General features: G+C 37.2%; 3 protein-coding genes across 6 annotated transcripts in view; all 3 read left to right on the top strand.

Moving 5' to 3' along the window:
* Positions 1-716: 716 nt before the first annotated feature.
* Positions 717-14,927, top strand: rmp24 (ribonuclease MRP subunit p24). The gene is made up of 5 exons (XM_079484302.1): positions 717-994; positions 4,409-4,428; positions 4,822-5,021; positions 13,552-13,736; positions 13,812-14,927. The coding sequence occupies exons 1-5, from the start codon at positions 909-911 to the stop codon at positions 13,957-13,959; spliced, it is 639 nt and encodes a 212-aa protein (XP_079340428.1). The 5' UTR covers positions 717-908; the 3' UTR covers positions 13,960-14,927.
* Positions 14,928-15,431: 504 nt separating this feature from the next.
* Positions 15,432-20,941, top strand: rp9 (RP9 pre-mRNA splicing factor). The gene is made up of 6 exons (XM_079484605.1): positions 15,432-15,774; positions 16,016-16,046; positions 16,126-16,255; positions 16,466-16,557; positions 17,700-17,761; positions 18,949-20,941. The coding sequence occupies exons 1-6, from the start codon at positions 15,626-15,628 to the stop codon at positions 19,133-19,135; spliced, it is 651 nt and encodes a 216-aa protein (XP_079340731.1). The 5' UTR covers positions 15,432-15,625; the 3' UTR covers positions 19,136-20,941.
* A 623-nt stretch (positions 20,942-21,564) lies between these two features.
* Positions 21,565-22,406, top strand: part of elmo1 (engulfment and cell motility 1 (ced-12 homolog, C. elegans)) — an 80,735-nt gene continuing 79,893 nt past the window's right edge. For 2 of the 4 annotated variants that reach the window (XM_079484440.1, XM_079484443.1), the window contains exon 1: positions 21,609-21,745. The gene's annotated coding sequence lies outside the window, so the exon portion shown is untranslated. Of the gene's footprint in view, positions 21,746-22,406 lie in introns of all 4 variants that reach the window. The other 2 variants (XM_079484441.1, XM_079484438.1) reach the window with 2 other exon arrangements.

Below are 22,406 nucleotides of genomic sequence, written 5' to 3' on the forward strand. Positions count from 1 at the left end.
CGACCATTCAAATATATCAGCAGAAAGAATAACAGGCGCTGACAATAATACTTGAAAAAAGGACAAACAAAGCGTTTTGTGACGCGAAGATTCTGAGGTGTTGATGCTTTGCGCCTACCTGCAGCTGGAGTTCAGCGGAGGAGCGCTCGGTCCACGCGCTCTTCTCAAAGGTGACGAGCTCTAGGGTGCGCGCTAGCGGACATCCATCCTATGTAAAAGAAACGCCCCCGCGTGCGTCGAGCGCTCAGTACGTACCTTGTTCTCTCTGGTCACCGTATAAGAAGCGTCACGCACAGCAGAACACTGTCAGATTACTATAGACAGATACAGAACACGTGAACTGCTTAAATATCCCATTTCATAGACGCAGCGCATCGGGGTATTTGTGTCCGTGTGATGATGATGATGATGATGATGATGATGATGATGATGAATAGTCTATTTCTTCTCTGTGATCTACTGCTCAGGACCGGTCTGGGCCTATAAACGTCTAATTTAAGTTCCCCAAATGGTAATTATGAGCACAATTCTCTCAAACAATCAATGTTGAGTCTCTCGTAAAAGTTTGTATTTTTGCATCTGAAATTCGTCTAATTTCATTTCTGACATAATAATAATAATTTAACTTTAATAATAATACACTTTTTTCTTTTTAAATATCTAAACTGCAATACAATACGACGCAACATATGTTGCGCATCCCAAATGAACTCTAGCTCCCATAGTTCCTGGTTCTCATCGCGGGGTATTCTGGGTAATAGTGAAACAGAATGCGGAAACGGTCACGTTTTCTCTGCAGTTGCTTTAGACCAAGATAACACAGATTTACATCATTTTGCACTATAAATAAAGTATACACTATACTCGTGACGTTTTAAATGTAGAGGCCTCGGGTTTTTCAAGAAGCCATGTCTGACCCGACAACTCGCGAGTTTTTAGTAAATGCCTCTTTGATTTACAAAGACATCTGCCCAGAACAATCGCGCTTTCTGATGTAAGTACAATCTCTTTTCAGTTTGTTTTATCGTGTGTATTTTACACGTGACATGATCTGTGTTGAACCGGCTGCTCTCGCTCATTCTCTACAGCAGCATGGTTTCTGTTGTAGTGCTTTTAGTCACCAGTAGATGACAGACCACTCCTAATTCAAGGGACCACTAGATTATTTAAAGGGATAGCTCACCCAAAAAATAAGTCTTCATTCACCATGTCGTTCATAATCTGTTTATGACTCTTTATTCCGTGGAACACAAAAATATATTTGGAAAAATGTCTCATTGGTTTTGTTGTTATACAATAGAAGTCAATTGGTTTTCAAAATACCGTCATACAGGTTTGGATCAGTAAATGATGAAAGAATTAGCTTTTTGTGAACTATCCCTTTAATGTATAACATTATAGCAAAATGAACACTAAACTAATGTACTGAGACCACCTCGCACTCTTAAAATGACTTACATTGACCGATATTCAACAGGGATGATAGTTGGAGACATATTTTTGAAGTCAGTCTTTCTAACCTATGATCATATTTTGTCTTCTGTATTAGTTTGTGAACATAGTGAGCACAGCAGAAATATTATAAGACTATACAATAACTATTTAAAGGGGTCATATGGCGCGAATACGTGTGTGTTGTAAGTTGCCTATGCATGTATTAGACACGTAAACTTGCAGTCGGAACAAAAGATGCATTCTATCTTTAAGCGAATGCTCACCCAGACCTGCCTGAAACGCCTCGTGTAACCACACCCCCACAAATCTACATCAGTTCGTGGTATGATTTGACTAAGACCGCCCAAATTACGCATTTAGGGGTGGGCGTACCTGTCAGTACAATGGCTTTGGAACCTGATGTTCCAAATATGGTAAGGGGCGTCACACGCTTGCTGTATTCGACCATTCACACGCTTTGTATACCATCCGCGCGTTTCAGAGAGGCGGGGCAAAGAGGTGATACATTCATGCACGGTATGTGGAAAATGCAGCGTTTTGAACCTTAAATCGTGTATACACATTGCATTACATCTAGAACAAACGATAATATTCCTTTTAGCTGTGTCATATGACCCCTTAAAGCACAGTATTATTGTTCTTTCTTAGTCATTCTGAGGCTGTACTGAAAGCTGTAGAGGGAGTAAATGCAGTCAACAGATTCAGATCCAAAGCAGCCAGATCAATTTACTGAAGCTAAGCTTGGAAAGTTGTGATGGAAAGTCAATGAGGAATGTGGAAATTGAGTCTTGGAAAGATCGTCTGTCCTTCACATTCTTGCTGTTATTTAACTTCTGAAGACTATTATTCTTAACCTACTGTGATTTATCTGGTTTATTATTTAATGTATTGCTTCGAATTGTCCTCTAATTTAGTTTAGGAAGATGTTCAGCATCCTGGATTTAGTGTGTTGTAAAATTTTGTTAATGGTCGACACGCTGCGTCTTTCAATTGTTAGTCCACATGTTTTGCCCTTCTGCTTGAACAGAGACTACCACGCAACTCACAACATACATGTGACTTACCAGAATCCTGAAGACATACGTGCCACGACAGCCATATATTTAAAAACCATCTATGAATAAGCCCTCTTGAATGAATCATCCTGTCACAGGTGTCATTAACATCACTAGTGTACGCGAGAGGTGAACAGGTTGTTTTTCTCTTTAATGATTTTATTGCAGTACAAGTCAATGTAGTTCAGCTCTGCCTCACAACTTTGATATAATCTTGCCGAGACAGAACATTGTAAATTAAATGTTATCTTTGTTCAAAGAGCATCCGAGAGGACCTACACCCTAAATAGGGAAACTATTTTAAATAGATTACTACAGTGAAGAGGACATGCCGTTATATTATCACATCACATTTTTCCGGTTAGTACAACCCCCCCAAAATAATAGTAATTATTATCTTTTAATTAAAAAATAGGACATTCAAGTTACAAAATGAATGAACACGCAGACAAACACTGCTTTTAATTATTGTTTTTATTTAGAATCCAAAATAATCCGTCTAAAATGATTTTTTAAATTTCATTTTTAATTAATGTTTGATAAAAAAACTAATGCAGTTCTTTATTCTCATCTTTAAAGGCACAGTTCAACCAAAAATAGTCCTTTATTCAACATCTTGTCATTTCGATCCTGTATGACTTTATATCTCAAAGAACAAAATAATATACTGTATTTTGAAGCAATATATCTTATATTGTGTTCCACAGAATAAAGATTCATATATGGGTTTTTAATAACATGAAGCTTGTTAAACGATTAAATAATTTTTGAGTGAACTAGTACTTTTATCAATCAACAAAGCCTAATAAAATAAAACTAAACAATGATCATATCAAGAAAGACACGGAATGTTTTCGTGAATATGGCATTTTGCTGATGTTTAAACCTAACACAATTGACGGAATGCTTATAGACCTATAGTAATTGATTTTGTCCACGTTGTAATGTGTTTTTAAGGCATAAATTCAGTTGCTGGCAGCAGGAAGATAAAAAATATTTCCCTCTAAGCGTACTTCATCACCACCTGTATGACGGCTCTCATAGAGACCACGATGTCTGTCCCAGGCTCTATGGCATGCTGTGAATCATCCGCTGTGGCATTACAAACAGTGTCAGATGGGACTATGCACACGTCAACATGACAACAATACCAACCCGTCCCTATTAACACACACGTGCCACACAGTAACCGCACTGACCATGTGAAACAATTTTAGAACGGATTATAAAGATAAAATTATTAAGCTGGCCAAAAGAGCATCATGTTCTAAAAAGAGTGCATGCATACACACTATGTCTCAGGGGAAATTAAAGTCTTTAAGCAAGTAAGTTATGATCATGAGTTCTGGATCCTGATGTGATGTTCAGTGTGGACTGTATTTTGCCTGCCGCTGGGGTTTAATGGTATATCGTTTTCAACATTTGACTGGATATTCCAGACAGCAGCATTGGTATATAAAGAAATACAAGAATGTTGTGTTTATTTATAACCTCTTCCAGAATTGTTTCTAGTGTACTATGTAGGAACTTTACATAGTACAGACATCTGCCAAATATCAGCTGAACGCCTGAAAGTGTAGTTCTTTTAACGTATGAGATCTACAGGCCATTTACCCGAAACCATTTTCAACTGTAAACGCAAACACTTTTGGCTTATAACTGTGCATGTGTATGTGCCAAGGCACGTCCTGTTTCGTTACACAACAACATCGCCACCCACTTACCTGGCATGCATACTACAGCATTATTATTCGTTTTCCTGGATCCGTGTAAATGCAGAGCGTTTTGATAACGCTGTCATGTGTACGTGAAACTTTTCAAAAACGTGAAGGTAAAACTTTTCACTTTTGAATTGTGTAAACGTGGCCTTAAAGATTAACTCTTTTTTTTTATTACAGGAGAAGACATCAGAGAAATGGTAAGTTATATATATGTTATCCATAATAATAAACCTCTTTGTCATTATAAATTGATTATTTTAGTTGAGGTCCACTCTTTTCCCTAACACCCTAGTCTATAAAAACACCACACAGGCGACAGAATAGAACTCTGGTTTAAAAAAGCTAAAAGTTAAACCCAACAAAGGCATCCGCATTTCCTAATGTGAAACTAGAATCCATTTCTAGAGCCTCAAGCTCAAAGGCAGACCGACGGAAGGCTGCGATGACCACATATCGGAAAAGTTGTCAGAGCTTTAGTCCAACACAAAAGAAATACCAAACCGTCCTCAGAATAGAGCATAACATCAGCTGTTTTATTTTAACTAGTTGCTGTGCCCAAAACCTCCACTATGTTTTTCTCTTCACGCCAGCTGCTGCCCTGCCGGATTCTGTGCTCTGCCCGTTCTGTTACCAATGGCGACTGCCGGATAACCATCGTGTGCGTCTGCGGCCCAAGCGTAAGCCCATGGTGCAGATCAGAAGGCTTCTGAAGCGGCAGTCGACGGGAAAGAGACTCAGCAGAGAAGAGACTGTAGTGCTCCAGAAGTTTAAGAGGGCCACTAATGCTCTGGTGAGGTCAATTTCACATGCAGGGCTAAATGTGTATTCCTGAGTTCTATCATAATGCCCATCTGCAACATGTCTTAAGTACTTGAGATTAGATAGATAAACTTAAACCAGACAAACCCCATGTTGTCATACATATACAGTATATACAGTAATACTGTGGTAATCTACCAGGGCAATGATCAGCGCAGGGAATAGACATTTTAAATGAAGTCTCTTGCACAAATGGTGTGGTTGCTCCTCTGCCTTTGATAGATAGGAGCGGAATCATTGATGTTGCCCTACATGCAGTTCCCATTGACTTTCTACTAAGATTGGTATGTGAAGTACTGATAGCCTCTGGAGGACTGCAGGACAGCCTGTCAAACACTTTAACAGTTTCAGAAGTTTCATATTCATATAGATCATGTATAAAGTATTAGACAGGAAGACAGTCATCAGACACAAGCATTTATTTTTTATCATTTGTTTATCCTCCAGATGACTTTCATTTTGAACCCAAAAAGTGGATAAATGGATAGTTCACCCAAAATATTTTTTTAGTAAAATTGATCCTAAATGTCGTCTTTTTGTTCAACAAAACGAAGCATCTTATATAGGTTTGGAACAACTTGGAATTTTCATTTATTGGGGGTGAACTATCCCTTTAAAGGAACGATGTGGAGATTTTAGCGGCATCTAGGGCTCGCCCCTCCTTTGTGAAGTACTACGGTGACTGACACGGCACTAAGATGTGGTCACCTATTCGCTTCGGAGATGATGTATTTACAAAAAGCACTTTGTAGAGCAGTTTGACCGTTTGGGGCTACTGTAGAAACAACATGGCCAATTCCATGTAAGAGGACCTTGCGGTGAATGTAGATAGAAATAGCTCATTCTAAGGTAATACAAACATAACACTTTATTATGTACGGTCTTTATACACCTCTGAACGCATAGTTATTTAAATAACATTGCATTTCTGTCAATAGTTCCTCCAAAATATCACACACTGCACCTTTAAGAATCTGTCGGATTATATTAAATATTTGTAGTTACTGTTCTGTAACTGTTCTGTTTCATTTGTATTTTCTGAGACATTAACATTACTTAAAGGATATTACAGTTTGAAATGTAACCTCCCACAGGCTAAGAACAAGCTCTTCTGAACAATGGTAACCACAAAAACTCAAAAATATCCACAACCACAAAAACTCTTCTAAATCACCAAGAAAAAAGGACATTAGACACTCAAAAGTCTTTCTATTTAAAGAAAACACATAATACTTATAATAACATATAATAATACCTAATGTAGGCACGCGCAAAGCATGCTGGGAACTTGAAATCCTGTAGTCCCAGTTTCAATAGATATATTTTGATACTTAAACATGAGAAATTATGTTGGGACACAATGTGTTGAGTTAACATAAATGATAAATGATTATAAATGATAATTTGGACAAGGAGAGAAAATCCTTTTCTTCTTCTGATACCAATGTAGCAAACAATCTGTGGTGATTAGTAAAATACTTCTTGTTTAACCCCAAAAGCACTTTTATGTTGGTCTACGTGCGGTTTTGCACTGACGCATCGCTGTGCGTAAGTGATACTGCAAAGGTCTGTGGTTGTGGGATGGGGGTCGTAGTAGGTGTTAGTTGGCTAGATACTGCACACATTGCTAGCGTTCGTTTCTCTGCGGGCGAGGAAGATTTTGGCCAGATGAATGAACTGGATGGAGAGCACGGGTTCAGAAAGGTTCATTGCTATTAGCTTGCTTGTTTTCCCACAAGTCCATGCAGGAGACAGTGTTAGCTGAGAGGGCAGCACGTGTTTGGATTACATTAACATTTCATTCAAAGCAATTTAAAGAGATCATATATTATCATCCATGTTCCAGGGAATCAAACACATGACGTTGACGTTGCTAGCGCTGGAGGGATTATTAGGCAGTGATGTCTTTTACAGATGTCATGTAAAATCACTGTGTTTCTTTATAGATCAATTACATAAATATCATGTTTCTGTTATATGAGAAGACTTACTAATGACATTAAGTGAATAAAGCTCGGTAGTTATATTTTTTTGCTAAAATATGGCATTAGGACGGGCAGGAATGTATTTGTTAGCGAATGAGTCGGTTCTTTTTAATGAATCTGTAATTGATTCACAAATTGATCATTTTTTGTAAATTAGTTATTGGCAAAATCCTTATTCAGTATGAGCAGTCACGTTCGGGTTGAATGAGACCCGTGGGGTTGCCTATTGGATATTGGCTTTGAACTTTGAATTAGTCACAGTGACCCAGGCTGTCGATGCGGAAATGCTTGACATGCTGTTGGCTTGTGACAGCTCCGCCGGGTCTTTAGCGAGGTATGTGAAGCATTCTCTTCTGTACCGGCTTGCCAAAGCTGGATTTAAAATCAGTTTCAGCTTCCCTGATAAAAACATGTTTTAACACATGTAATCTGTCGTGCCTGGATTTGATTAAAACCTGAGTTCACCGATGTATACGTTCATATTGAGCACATACAGCAAGGTGATTCTGCTCGTTTGCAAAGGCTTCATATGATATTTCTCTTTATTTTATAATACTTTCGTATCATATCATCATATTCCTGTTTTCATTTTACGAATAATCAGTTTCCATGAGAAGACTCTGTTATAGGTGCATCTTTGGCCATTTTGGGAAGCCTCTGTGCCAACCAACCTTGAGTTTTTCCAGCCTGCATTTGATGCACAGTGTGTGTGTGACAGACTCTTTCCCCTTAGGGTCAGTGTCGCAGCTTTTCCATGTTTGGTCATAGGGGATGGGTGTACCGCAGATCGATCGCCCTGAAAAGATGGGTTTACACATATCAATAGCTCAACACACACACACAGTGCTGGCCAGGCTTGTGTATCGAGGACAGCTGTGCTGGTTCGAATCTCAGCAGCAAGGTCAGAGCGGACAGTCTAGATGAGGGTATTTCAGGAGTCTCACCTATTAATAGAAAACAAAGAGCCTGTCTGCTGGATCGATGCGTGTGAGAGAGTCGTAAATGTTTAGGAAGTGAGGGATGGATCTGCAAAAGCCGGTTTAAATCACTCGTCTATGGCATTTACAAAACCTGTACTTGTGTATTATTTTTAAACTGAATTCACAATTCGTTTAAGTTTTAAAACGTGAAAATAATTCATAGCAACAATTATTAATAATTGAATGTGCAGTGGTTAATGTAAACATGTGCATACATTTTTGGAAATAATTTTAAAGATCTTCAGTTCATTTAAAAAAATGATCAAAATGTTTTTTGTAATTTGTAATGCAATAAAGAATATACAATAATTATAAATACACTTTCAATTAATTTTGACGAACAAAAAAAAGTAATTTTGTATTGTAATATACATGCAATGGAAATTAAATTAAATAATTAATTATGAAGTATTAAAAATTCTTTTTTGGTTTAAAATAATCTAAAATCCCTTTTTGCGCATGTAAATAAAACTATTTCTCTACCTCGATTCACAACGGTAACCTAAAATAATACATTATACATTTTTTGGTACAATTTTGTGAGAGAATTTTGTTTAACTTCAACCCCATGTTTCCAACAGAAATGGCAATATTGAGGCTAAAGTTACGTATATCCAAAGTGGAACATACCGATTCATAATATTTACATGAATGTTTACTTGTGATCTCTGGCTTTCTGAGTAGAGTCTAACATGGTATTGAATTCAGCAGTATTAACATTCAGTGCAAGACAGCTCAGTCTGCATCCCATTTATCTCTATGCAGGCATTCCTGTTCTGTTTTGCTATTCCTATTTATTTACTGTCTCGACATCAACAGCTGCTGTTAAATGATTGCTTCAATTTCTCACAAGGCTGTCTCATAGTTTTACACCAGTATATGAATGTTTGAAAAAATCTCATGAATTCTCACAGCCATATTGAAATGCTCCGGATGACTGTCTAGAGATGTCTTGGGATGTGCGGCTGTTTGATGTTTGTGTTATTGACAGTCTCAAGAGGTGTCGGTGCGTAATTGTGTTTACATGGAATGTTTAGAAAGGGGAAGATGATCATCCAAGCTCTGCTCAACACACACACACAAGACTTGTGTTCATTATCGGAGACGTCCTGTGCACCTGACCTCCAGCCAATTTAACATGTGCTTCGGCTGCTTAAAAGAATGTTCCCTATTAAATGCAATTTAAGCTCAGCTGACAACATCTGTGGTATGCTGATCATTAATACAGAACACGTATTAAACTATTGCTATTGGTATGTGTCCCTACATACCAGTATTCAACCAGGAGCTTTACCTTAAATCTAAGAGCTACTAAACAGTGTCCCAACATCATAGACCTGTCAGCAAGGCTCATATAACATTTCAACAACACCAAACAATATGTTATGTTAGCTTTTATAATTTATCATGAGTTTGTCATTACTACAAATTATTTCCACAGCTAAGCCAGGTTGTCTTTCAGATGTTTTGCCAGGTCTTATGCTGTGTTCACGTTTGGCGTGAGTAAAGTACATACAAAGTCAATGCAAAGACGTGCATAGACGCGAACTCGTGGCAGGCAGTGCGAATGATGCGAATCGTTTGCACAAGTAAAAAAATGTAACTCGATCGATGAAATCATGCGAAGAGTTTTTGCGTCATTACACAAAACGAACCAACTTTTACCGCGAGCAATAAAGAGCGTGAAATGCGATTTAAGCAAGTTTTGTGTGTACTCAGTATTATAGGAATAAAAAAAGCAAAACATTGTGTTTTTGTGTGCACAATAAAAATTTGTTGTACTTTGAGACGTGTGATTGGACAAGAATAAGACATGTTTCTTTCATCTGCCCCTTAGTCTTATCTCTCTTATCTTTCATATTGTTTGTCCTAAATGTGCATTAATAGTCAAGCCTCGTGTTTATGGCCCTGTTTAATGGGCAGATCTTTATCACGGAGAATAGGCTGTATTATGACTGAGCCGTGTGATGGAGTTTAAGGGATGTAACATAGGTCTTTATATGGAGAAGCACTTAACTTTTTAATTGGTGCTAAAGTGGTATGTGATGTTTTTATATACGCTGTCACTGGTATAATGTTTTCTCAAAGCTAGAAGTATAGGAAACTGATACTTTTAACTTCCAAGAGACACAGTCGTGGCCCAAAGTATTGGCAGTGACATAAATGTGTTTTGCAAAGTATCTACTAAAGCTGTTGTTGTGTTCATTCACATTGTTTAAAGGAGGGGTTAAATAAGCCGGTTCTGTCAATCTTATGTTAATCTTGAGTACCTGTAGTGTAGTATTGCGTTCTTCATATCTCTGAAAAGTTTAGTTTTCTCACATTTACAGAAGCAAATACAGCGGTACGATTATTTCCATAAAAGGGAAAGAGGCGGGAACCGGCGAACGTACAACAAACTTTAATCAAAATAAACAAACAATAACAAGTAAACGACAAGAACATCAATACAAACTTAACAAATGTCCGGGCCCGGTCGTCTCTCGTCAACAGTCCTGCCTCTCGTCCTCTTAAGCCCCTGATCTCCTCCGTGAGATATGCGGGACCGGTGTGCGCACAGCTGATTCCAATTATCACTCACCCCGCCTCACGGCTCGTCCCGCCTTCCTCACCACATTTACATTACATGCACTGAGACGCCAAATGCTACCAAATTTCACAAAGTTTTACTTAACAGCTATGGTTCAGACTCCTAAATGGTCAGTTTTATCGTTGGCGCCGCTCCGTCATTCAGTTGCAAGCGACTTGCAGAGTAAAACTGGTACTTGTTTGAGATACAATCGTCTTCGAAATGACGTTCACAAACAAAAACATTTCCGCAATTCCGTTGCTGTACGGGAAACACTGCTGTCGTGACACCAGGTACTTTGGAAACGTGAACAATTTACAATACACTATTACGCGAGTGCTCACCACGGCTTCTCCAGGAAGGAAACACACTGATAGTGCTCTTCCAGTTCATTCATGGGTGTGCTCTTCCAGGAGAATGGCCAATATGACCTTGGGATCCTTGTTTTGAACGGCGGACGGTATCGAGCACAGAAATACTACGTCATGCGTCCAACTTGTTTTTTTAACAAGTTGTCCCTTGTTAAGTTTGATGACCCAGCACGTTTAACAGTATAAAGAAGGAACAATGGTTGTAATAGCATGTTACTCCTCCTTTAAACATTATTATGCAGAGTGATCCGATGCATTTTAAGTAATTGCAAAAAACAAAGCAACTCCCCAGATGTCAATCCCATATAGTGAACATGTGGTCAATCCTCAAATAGGTCAAATGCAATCATCTCCGAGCACTAATAAGGCAAAAAAGGTTAGGATTTGACCCAGAAGCTAATATCCAGCGTACCAGAGTGAATTGCAGACACTTTAAAAATTGATTCATTCCATGTAATAAGTTTTTGCACCTTTAGAAATTAAGATATGCTAATTTAAGATATACAATATACCATAGAAACATGTGGAAACATAATCTACATACAGAAGTAGCGAACTTTGCAAAACACAAAATGTATGTCACTGCCAATACTTTTGGCCACGACTGTATTTTTTTAGGTAAAGATTAAAGGGATAGTTCACACAAAAACAAAGGTTTTGCTCATCCTTATGTCATTCCAAACCTGTATGACTTTCTTCTGCAGAATACAAAACAAAAAACATTGGCCCCAATTGACTTCCATTGTATGGACACAAAACCAGTGAGACATTTCTCAAACTATCTTCTTTTGTATTCCACATAAACAAAGTCACATACAAGTTTTAAATGACACGAGGGTGAATAAATGCTGACAGAATTTTGGGTGAACTATCACTTTAAACAAAAAGGGTTTAGAGATGATAAATGGAAGTCGTATCAAATACATTGGCATAGTGTTCTTACCAGAAAAACGTATCTGTGCATCATTTGAACTTCAAGTCCACTTCTAATGTCTTGGCACTATTTGAAAGTAGTATAACCGTGTTTATACATCTTTTGTGTATCTCTACCTATCTGTGGAATTTCATAAGGGATTGCTAGGAAATTACAGAGCATAATTTGACAACCAACGGGGGTCAAGAATGAGTCAGTCAGACTCCGCCCTCGCAGTAGTTGATTGGCTATCAGTGCTCTTTATATCTTCAGACATGAAGGTTGCTGTAGTAAACAAAGTTTCTTCCACCTGTGTGACTGGATCATCTTAAATCATCCGTATTTCAGTTTGGCCACCAGTTACCCTCAAAAAGCAATGACTACCTTTGTGTCGGTGAGTTTATTTTTTTTCTCAAAAATGTAAATTAAATATTTTTTTTAGTTTGTGCACAGACTTTTGTTTGATTGATTCATATTATTTCCCAAAGATATAAAGTTATAACCACATAGTCAGGATTGTAGGGAGCCAAACGTAACAATTTGAAAATCAATCATTGAAAATCCAAAGTTGTCAAAGCACTAAATATCAGAATCAGAAGAGTAAATTTCTTTGTTGTTGGAAGCTTCTAGTACAGACATTGAACACAATGACAATACAAATATAATATGATATAAAATATGCATATATATAGAATAAAGGACTATTGTACAGAAAATGGGGGATAATAACATAGAAGAGACATTGTACAGTGTAGTATATAGAACAATAAACATATTAACAGAATGTATGGACACTTGTGCAAATGGAAAATGTTGTAAGTATGAATAGTAGGAAGTATATCGGAAGTGTATTCATGTATTTTATTATAAAGTGTGTATAAAGTTGTAACACACCGGTTGGTAGGCTTAAATTAGCGCTTGTCTCTGGCAGTTACTGGCTCTCTGTTGTGGTCTCCAGCGTGTACATTGCGTGTCTGCTGTAAATAGAGCTCACGTTCGTATGTGATGTGTGAGATACCTGTCAAGCATTCTCATGGTCTGCATCTCCGGATCACTGTATGAAATTGAAGCACAAGATTGTAGCCAAAGCAACAGGCTCGGTTTAGTAACTTGTGTGTATTTTTATTTGGATGTATTGTTGCTGCTCTTATGAGGTTCTAGTTGAGTATTTCGTACATACAATTAACCGAACCTTTGTGCAAACTGTGAGCCTGAATAACTTGTTTGTGAGATGCTCTGGTGAGCACAGATTGAGATATTTTATAAGACTGTTTATGGGACGTCTGCTAAGATCTTTAAGCCGTTGAGATAAAAGATTCTCTGCTCAAGGGGTGTTTGCTCAGATTTTCTTTTAAAAGCTTTTAAACCTGAAAAACAGTCACAATATTATCAATTTAATTGCGTTAGCAAGACATTTATTTATGATATTAAGTGATAGTAAATTCTGTCATGATTAACTTGTTCCAAACCTGTATACATTTTGTCGTTCTACTGAACACAAAGATATTTTGAAGATCGTAAGAAAACAGTTCTGGGGCAATGTATAATTTTATATAAACCAATAATTTTATACAGTGTTGGAACAACTTGAGGGTGAGTAAATGAAGACACGATTTTCATATTGGGTGAACTATTCCTTAAGGGACAAAAAACAAATTTAACTTGTTTAATGTCTTGTCCTAGATGGTCACTTGCCACACCTGTGATAAATTGTCCAGACAACCGGGAAATAACAGAGAATTTTGGGCTACTCCGTCGAAGAACCGCGGCACCCTGTGGAGTGCGAGCAAAAACAGGACTCCGCAGTCAGCTAACAGAGCGACTCCAAAATCTGCTTTTTTAGACCAAACACCAAAAAGAACGCCTAGGTAGGCTACTCTTAGAGATCTGCTGACAATATTTGTTTTCAAAACTTTTTTGTAAGGTGACTATTTTCTCCACAGGTCAGTGTCCTCAAACACCAGCTCTTCATCCTCAAAGTCAGGCAGCGTGAAGTCGTCACCTTTTGCTCGACTCAAGAAGCTCCTCACACTGGAGGATAAACAGCAGAGCAGTAAAGGTTGTCTGAAAGACTTTCTGTCCTCTCTCTGAAGATCTCAGAGCTGTTAGAGAAGAGGCTCTGGCCCACTTTGAGCGGGTCTACACTGAAATCTAGAGCATCCAGATGGATATAGCTGGAGATCACTTTCTCATATGTTATTACGCCACCTGGTGGAGGAGTCACTATAGCCTGGTTTATCAAGCTCATTTAGGAACCAGTGCCTTTTCAACAGGGTTATACTAAAGAGAAGGTCTTTCTTCCTTATGTTGAGTGTCTATCTCTGGATTTTTGTGGACGAGTGATGTCATATTTATGTGATATTTACCTTTTCGTAGGAGTGTGTTGCATATTTTGGTTATCACTTGTGCTGCAGACCTATGCTGTGATAATGTTTGCCAATCATTTCCACGATGTCTCATTTGTTTAATTCTTTTTTTATGTGTTGTGTGGTTAATGTTAATTTTGTCAACTTTATTTTTTTCACACATTTGTATCCACAGCCGTTCTTTTGGATCACTGCTACAATTTTGTATTGAAAGAGGTATAGTCTAGTTTACACACTGAAAAGAAGAACGGCTTGGTTTTCTGGTTGTTTACATTTTGATGGGCTATTTGCCTTTAAAAGAAAAGACCAAAGATAGTTGGCTTCTTGGTTACTTTTATGTCAAATTCTGTGTCTTCACAATGCAATTGAAAAGAAATGTTTTTGTCATGGAATATTTTCAATAAATGTTTACTCTTGGTTCACTATGTCTGTTTTATTTTTTTAGATTTGAGAAAAACCATAAGGTACAGCAGGAGGTGATTAAATCTCTGTCACCAATTCTAAGGTCTTTTACGTTATGTGTAACACTCTCAAAATGTTTGTTCAAAATGACATTTTTATGTGTTACTATCATTTGGTGTCTTCAGTAGTTGCACACATACCACAGCCATAGACATGTACAGATAAAAACGACATGTACCGAATGGCACGCAAATACAGCATGTATACAAATGTTAAAGAATCTTACTGCCCAGTCTTGTTGCTTATAATGGTGTCAATAGTGTGAGGTGTGAGGTTGGATTCTTAGTATATTTCACAAAGTCCTCAATATTATTGCACATACCCTGAAGCTTATAACAAGTAATGCATGTATGACAATATAGGAAAAATATATATGTCAATTATATTAATTATAACAAAATAATTCTTAATATATAAAGTAAGGGATAATGTAGGCTACAGGCAGCCAGTTGTTATCGCATGGTAAGGTAAGAAACGATGTTCAAATGTCACACACAGGCAATTTGGTGTAATGATTTGTAAATATAATGTTATATAAGTTATTACAAGATATATTTATATTTAATTTGTCAAAAATATTTTTCAGAGCTTGTTATCTGGGAATTACGGACCTGCAAATTTCGCGACTGGCCAATCAGAATCGAGCGTTCCAACGAGCCGTGTAATAAATTAAAATAGTATTTATTGTACTGAAACGTACAATAAGTATATCATTAAAAGTCAACGTATACAATTATGATAAGTCCATATTCATGTATGTTTTAGTTAGCAGTGGTAACCTGCGACTTTTATTTTGACTCGCTCTTTTACCCGGAAGTAGTCAAAGCGAAGCGCTCCTGTGTTTTTGCAAACATGATTAATTACCCTAAAATGTGAACTTTTTGGGCACACGATTTTGTTTAGCAGAAACTACCCCTAGGAAATCTAAAATGTCGGGTCGCAAACGAAGCCGTGAACACCGCGAGGACAGACATGAACGAAAGAAACGCAGGGAGTCGGAACAGGAGGACGACAAATACAAGAGTCAAACCAAAAAACTAGTTTATGAGGCGCAGAAGATCGAGCATGTAGAAACCTTGTGAGTACCACAGAAAGAAAATATGCAAGATTTCTTTTAAAGCTTCGAAATGAGTTATAAGAGTTAAGTGATAGACTGCTCTTCTCTTTAAGAAAATGGACCATGGTTTTAATATAGTAAAATACAGCAACCATAGCTGTATTTTACTACGAATATCATGGTTCAACTAAAGTATTGTACTATAGCAGTTATTAATGTTTGTCAATGAAAGAGCTAAACAAATCTATAATTTCCTTTCCAGCTATGAAAATCCTCCTCCTGGGCTCATAAAGGTTTGCCATTCACTCATTATGCATTAATAAAAACATTTGGAAAGATGATGTTGTGTCACTTGCAGTGCTGCTTCTGCAGGAAAATGAGGACAGGCCGGAGGACTGTATTCCGGAGGGACCTGGCAATGAGGATGCCAGAAACTTCTTGGCTAATGCCCCCACTAGAGGACTGTGGATGCCTCTGGGGAAAGAGGTGAAGGTCATGCAGTGTAAGCAAGCTCATAGATATATCTTATTTACCCTTAAAACGAAAGAATTCTGATCTCACACTGTATGTGCATTGCGTTATTAAATACCTGTGACCTTCATTGACAGATATTCAGTCTGGGATTTTTGTATGACTTGGCTTTTTATGGGAGTCTTAAGTCATAATGACTATATGATTTAAAGTCATATTTTTGCATTTTCATTGTGCGTAGGTTGGAGATGTAAGCGGTATGGCCACAGAACAGGAGATCGAGAATGTCCTTTTTTCATCAAAGGAAATCAGAAACTGGAGCAGTTCAGAGTGGTGAGGGCAGCGAATGGCTTTTTGCGTTCACCGAAGTGATGTATTTCAAATAACTGTACTGATTATTTTTATTGTACAGGTAATAGTTTTAGCCCAATTCTCAAAATACAAATGCGGTTGTTCTTATTCATCTAATAAATTACAGTTGCTTCTACAACATGAATATTTTTAAGTTCACGTATCAGCTTTGAAAAGTGAAAACTCTTTAAATAACTATCAAAACACAATTTCTTACTTGCTAGTTGGTTGCAAATAAAATTAGCGTAATGCATTTTTTTTCTGAACAAGAGAGAATTTTCCATGCTAAAGCTTCGTTTGGGTACCTTTCGTGGTACTAATGCTTTGAAATGCTTTTAAAGCTAATAGACATAGACTGACAGCCACCCATTTTAGTTTCATGATGTTTGATTTTAAGAAAGAAACGATTCAATGATAAATGAAAACAAATGTACAGTTGAGAGAGTTGTGACGTTTGGTTTATTAAATGCGTGAGACATAATGCTTGATTATATCATTAAAGGATTTAAAGATATTGTTGCTGTCTTTCTAAACATTGGATGTTCAAATTCAATGTTTCTCAGGAAATGGAACAAACACTGTACTTTTTAAATGATTAAATACGGTGTTATCAAAGTTGGCAAGCACTTCTTAATACTTTTTATTGGTTAGATATTTGCAAAACCCAGTGACAAACATAAAGGGTGGCTATTAATGAGGATATATGGCAAAAATAAACAATGAAATATGGAGATACAAGGTTTTTAGAAGGACAGCAGCGATATGGTAAATTGTGTCAATCAAATTCTTTTATAAACCCAATTTAGCTTTCTGGCAGACAGTTGAAACACAGTGCATCGTAACTTCCTTAAATCAGTCATCTCTAGACAGTTTTGTGTACAATGTGCTTTGTGTGGGTAGAAACCCAAACTGCCCATATATGAGCTACTGTTCCAGTTTTATTGTATTTTCAAATAATGTTTCTGAATGTTTCATTTGAACCAATATATGTTACATCAGCCCTTCAGTGTAGCTTTAAAACATTATAGTTGCATTGATGTGCTTATAGTGCAGCTGTAATATACAAGCTGTACTTGGGATCGAAATATAAATTCACTTTTTTCACTTTATCACTTTTTTCACAGGCACATGAGGATCCAATGTACGATATCATCAGAGAAAACAAACGCAATGAAAAAGAAACCAGGTACGCTGAGTGCTCCATCGCTGTTGATGTTTTTAAATATTAAAACTGTGTATCAGTTGCCCATATGATTTACACTATTTTATTCCTTGTATATGGGATATGACCATTAAGAAAAAATGTGTTGAGGTTCCTCATACTAGTCATTGTGTCAATAGATTGAGTCCATTACATAACTTCTTACTCCACCATGATTGGCTCCTGATGTGTGGTGACACGTGGCTTTAGCTTCATGGGAGGAATTAGAAATGTGGGTTGTAAACCCATTGTGGGCCATTTTGACGATTTAATTATTTTGTTCGTACATTGCCGAGATGCACTTTTATGGGCAACAAGCATTGCTAAACACTCCCTCGGGACTGGCAATTTACATTTTGCAGCAGAAAGTAAAGAATAGCTTGTTAAAAAAATAAGAAGTCTGCAGCTTGATGCAAATTGATGCAATCTTCACAGCGTGCAGTGAATGAAAGCAAATGTAAAACGGAGCTGTGCTGAACACATGGTTGGTTGTGTGGTTCCCAAGGATACATGGATCTTTCTAGCTCTGTGAACAGCGGTGCTCTGATGAATTGTTAATAGTTTCAGGTCACTGCGTCTGTCAGAAGCAGTTTTGCTTCCTGTATTGCTGATCGATAGCATTACACTTTAATTTGTGTTATTTAAGAAAAAAGATTTTGTCTTTAATATTAGTTTTATCTAGTATGTGGAATGTGTACATTTCTGTGCCACCAGCATTGCTGGACAGAATTGCTAAAACAATTAAGTTTTTAATGCTAAAAAATTGTCGCTACGCTCAGACAAAAACAGTGCCACAGTATTTGCACATTTAATCTTTCCACGGAACCATGGGAAATGTCTCTGAATCACCTTAAAGGGATAGTTCACCCAAAGAAAATCTGTATCAATGTCATTATTCTGCTAAACACAAAGGAAGGTATTTGGAAAAATGTCAGTAACCAAACAGATCCCACCTCCCATTGACTTCAATAGTATTTATTTTCCCTACCGTAGCAATAAATGGGGATGAGATCTGTTCAGTTGCTGACATTCTTATTACATTTTTGGGTAAACTAAAATGACTTGAAATTCTAAGCCGAATCAATATTTTATTGGATTTTTTTGGTCAACATTTAAAAGATATTGTTCAATATTATATATGGACCACTAATAAGAACTCTCCCTCACCTCAGGATCCAACAGCTGACACAGCTCCTGGAGGACACCACCTCAGACTCTGACTCCTCTTCCTCCTCCTCATCCAGTCAAAGCCACAAGAAGAAAAATAAAAAGAAGGACAAGAAGAAGAAAGGAAAGAAGAAACAAAAGAAGAAAAAGAAGAAGCAACACAAGGCAAAGGATAACGACGACTCTGACTGAAGCGGGGTTGGTGGTCCTTATGTCGTGGTTAAAGTCAGTGCTTATTAATAGAAGCGTATGAGGCCTTGGGTAAAACACTGTTTCAGATGGCTGCCCTATCAGACGAATCCTCTCCCCAGCTCCCCAAACCAACTTCAGATCTGCTTAATCATGCATGGGAGCATTTAATCCCCTCTATTGCATGGAATGCTTAGGATTTGTGCATCTCTATCAGATTTCCTTAGGCTTTCAGAAATAGTTGTTTGTTTCTTAAGCTCCTTGATTGTCTTTCGTTGGAGATGAAATCTGTTGAATTGAATGTTGATTTTCATCATTGCATTTTTCAGCATTTTCATTGTGGAAATAAGCATTATGATGCCATCTACTTGAATGAAGCAGAGGCGTTTCCAAGTCTATAAAGCTGCACTGTCATGTAAATAAAGGAGTCGTTGTTTACTTTTAATTTATTAATTATTAATGATAAGCATTTGTGTTTTTCTAATTGAGCGTGAAATTCACATCCTCAGTTTTCAGCATTTTGGGCGTTTGCAGCTGGCCGTGGTGCGTAAGCACAGCCAATTAGCACCTCTTGAAGAGGTTACAATGCTTGACATCTTTCATGTCACTAGAGGGAGGAGCTCACTCGTCAATGAAACATAGCAGTCGCTGTAGTACATTTTGTACAGAGATAAACAGTGCATCATAACATCAAAGAAGCTCTTCATGAAGCTGCTTCAGTAAGAGACTATTTAAATGTGTGCTAATAACAAAGAGTAAACGTGAATTATTATTTGTCCAGTTTAACGTAAAAGTGTTGATAAACTATTATTCCACCAAGATTTGACTTATGGTGTTTTCAAGTTGTTCAAATCTCTTAGTCGTCTAGTTTGTGAGTGTATGTAGTAAAAGCTGGATTCTCATGTTTCCCCTTTAGTTCCTCTGTTCTGTTGTATATCCCTTTGTGCTGATTTTGCCCAGGGCATTAGAAACGGGTGTTTTTGTGTCATATTTCCTTTTCCGTTTCGTGAGTCTCACAAATGGGTTAATGCGCCAGTACCCGCTGATCAATTCTATGTCATGCATCCGTTGTTAAAACACTAGATTTATTCGGAAGCAAGTAGATTTTGAATGATGGCTTGCTTAATTTTAATCAGTGTGTGGTATAAAATTAATCAGCATAAAAGACAAAAAGAGTCCAGTGATGGTCTCATAAATCAGTTTATTAGTAATCTGGACATTTTATTTTGAAAACATTAAAAAAAAGTCATGCATTTTATTCAGTTACAGAGAAACTGATATCTTATGATGTATTATTGTTTTTTTTGTGATATTCTAGCCAAAAATATACCACTAGTCTATAGATTTAGAGTTTCTAAGTTTGAAATGCATCAGGATCATCTATAGAAAATGCATTAGATTCAATCTTCAGGAAGCATGAGGTTCCTTTTAAGGATTTTTTATAGAGGCAGAATTAAAAAAAGATTTAAAAGTGACCAGGCTTCTTAACTGACTGCTTCTTATTTGTATGCTTTTGCAGTTGTTTTATAAATTTAAAACTTCACCTTTGTAGTCATTAATGGATAAGCATTGATGCTTATTTTTTTTAAGGATGGATATATAATTTTTACATCACGTGCCAGCGCTTAACAGAATTCTACAGATTCTGCAGGGGTTTTTATACGATCGTGCTTAATAAACATTAACATATTGCAGGAAAAAATAAGTTTGTCAATGTAAAGGCATAATTAGGACTTTAAAATAAAAAAAAATACAAATATTTACAAAATGTCAAACATACCCTTAAAATAAATAACCGTTTTCATTGTTATTCTGTATTTAACTTTCTTAATCAAATACTATGTGTCTGTTATTAGAGTCAATGAAAATTTGTAGGTACTTCTGGAATCGTATTCTTATAAATCAGATAAGACAAATTGAATTAATATTACTAACATTTTCACCATACTTAAAGAACAAAATGGGTCTGGATGTTGGAACAAGCAAAATATTTCACATTGGACTATCAAACTGGATTATTTATTCTTATCAAAAACCTATCATACTGTACAAAGGCTGCATCAATTATAAAGCTTTTATTTTTAAATTGTTTGCGATTTAAATCATATGTATTATTCATAGTTGAATTTCAGGCATGTTTTCCCTGTGTCACAGTGATGCTACCCTCTCCTCGTGTGTTAACACCTCCACCCCCCCAAAGATCATACATTTCTAACATCTACATCACCTTAAAGATAACAAAAAGGCCTAAATTAGGTTTAATTATCATCATCATCATCGTGTCATTTTAATTAACATGTATTATAAATCTGAAATAAAGCCTTAAACACATTTATTTGTCAAAAACAATCATGATTTTACTACACTAACAAATATACCAGTGCGTTTCCCCCACGCTCTATTGAATGATCGGTAAATGCAGTGCCGTGATTGGTGGATGTCCAGAGCAGCTGGACCAATCGCCGCACGGGAGGAGGAGGAAAGAGGAAGTGAAAACAACATCAGCACAATCTATCTAGTGCGCTAGAGAAAGGGAGCGAGCTCGCGAGAGTCCGCAAGAAACTACCGAATATCAATCCGTAGAAGGAGGATAAAGTCGCCTCGCCGCTTCAGGTTTGTGCGGTTTTTGTCTCCCGGTTTGTTCGACTGATGACGGTCTCTTGTCGGGTGCGATAGCAGGCCGGTCCGTGCTGTTTAACGCGCACCAGTGAAGTTTAAGCGCCGCGCTGGGCAGTTGTGAGAGTCATGAATAGTCCCTCAATCGCACGGGGGACCGACAGATCGCAGCTCGAGACGGGTGGATCTAGTCAGTTTCACATGTGATGTATACAAACTTGACTGACTGTCTTTTATACGGCTCGTGAAGTAAACCCGCTTGCCTTTAATGTGTGAATTTATATTTCACGGATGCTCTGACTTCCACTTAATGACATCTCTGTGTTCTTTGACAAGTTTGAGACACATCCAAGTTTCACTTTATGATTGAGACTTTTTGTATCAATGACGTTGCGTTAGAAATTGTCAGCCTTTAAATATACGCACAATGCTGCATTTCGTGTTGCTTTCAATAATGAGACAGAGAGGTAAAACATCTTTAACTTGTATTGCAAAATATAGTTATTTAATGGAAACTCGTGGCTTTTTATTACACGTGACCGTGTGACTTCAAATATATGTTTAGTGTTGCATACCCATCATTTTTTTATGCTGGATCAATTTGTCGGCAACGTTTTCTATTATTCTAATAAATAAGCATGTTATTTGCTATACGCTC

This window comes from Barbatula barbatula, assembly GCF_947034865.1.
Source record: "Barbatula barbatula genome assembly, chromosome: 21".
NCBI lineage: Eukaryota > Metazoa > Chordata > Actinopteri > Cypriniformes > Nemacheilidae > Barbatula > Barbatula barbatula.

Bases quoted from the DNA above. Each gene is read 5' to 3' on its own strand.
- rmp24 (XM_079484302.1), top strand. From the start codon at position 909: ATGTCTGACCCGACAACTCGCGAGTTTTTAGTAAATGCCTCTTTGATT. The intron at 4,429-4,821 runs GTAAGTTATATA...TCTTCACGCCAG, and splicing joins GAGAAGACATCAGAGAAATG to CTGCTGCCCTGCCGGATTCT. The intron at 13,737-13,811 runs GTAGGCTACTCT...TTTTCTCCACAG, and splicing joins ACACCAAAAAGAACGCCTAG to GTCAGTGTCCTCAAACACCA.
- rp9 (XM_079484605.1), top strand. From the start codon at position 15,626: ATGTCGGGTCGCAAACGAAGCCGTGAACACCGCGAGGACAGACATGAA. The intron at 16,047-16,125 runs GTTTGCCATTCA...CTGCTTCTGCAG, and splicing joins CTCCTCCTGGGCTCATAAAG to GAAAATGAGGACAGGCCGGA. The intron at 16,558-17,699 runs GTGAGGGCAGCG...CTTTTTTCACAG, and splicing joins AACTGGAGCAGTTCAGAGTG to GCACATGAGGATCCAATGTA.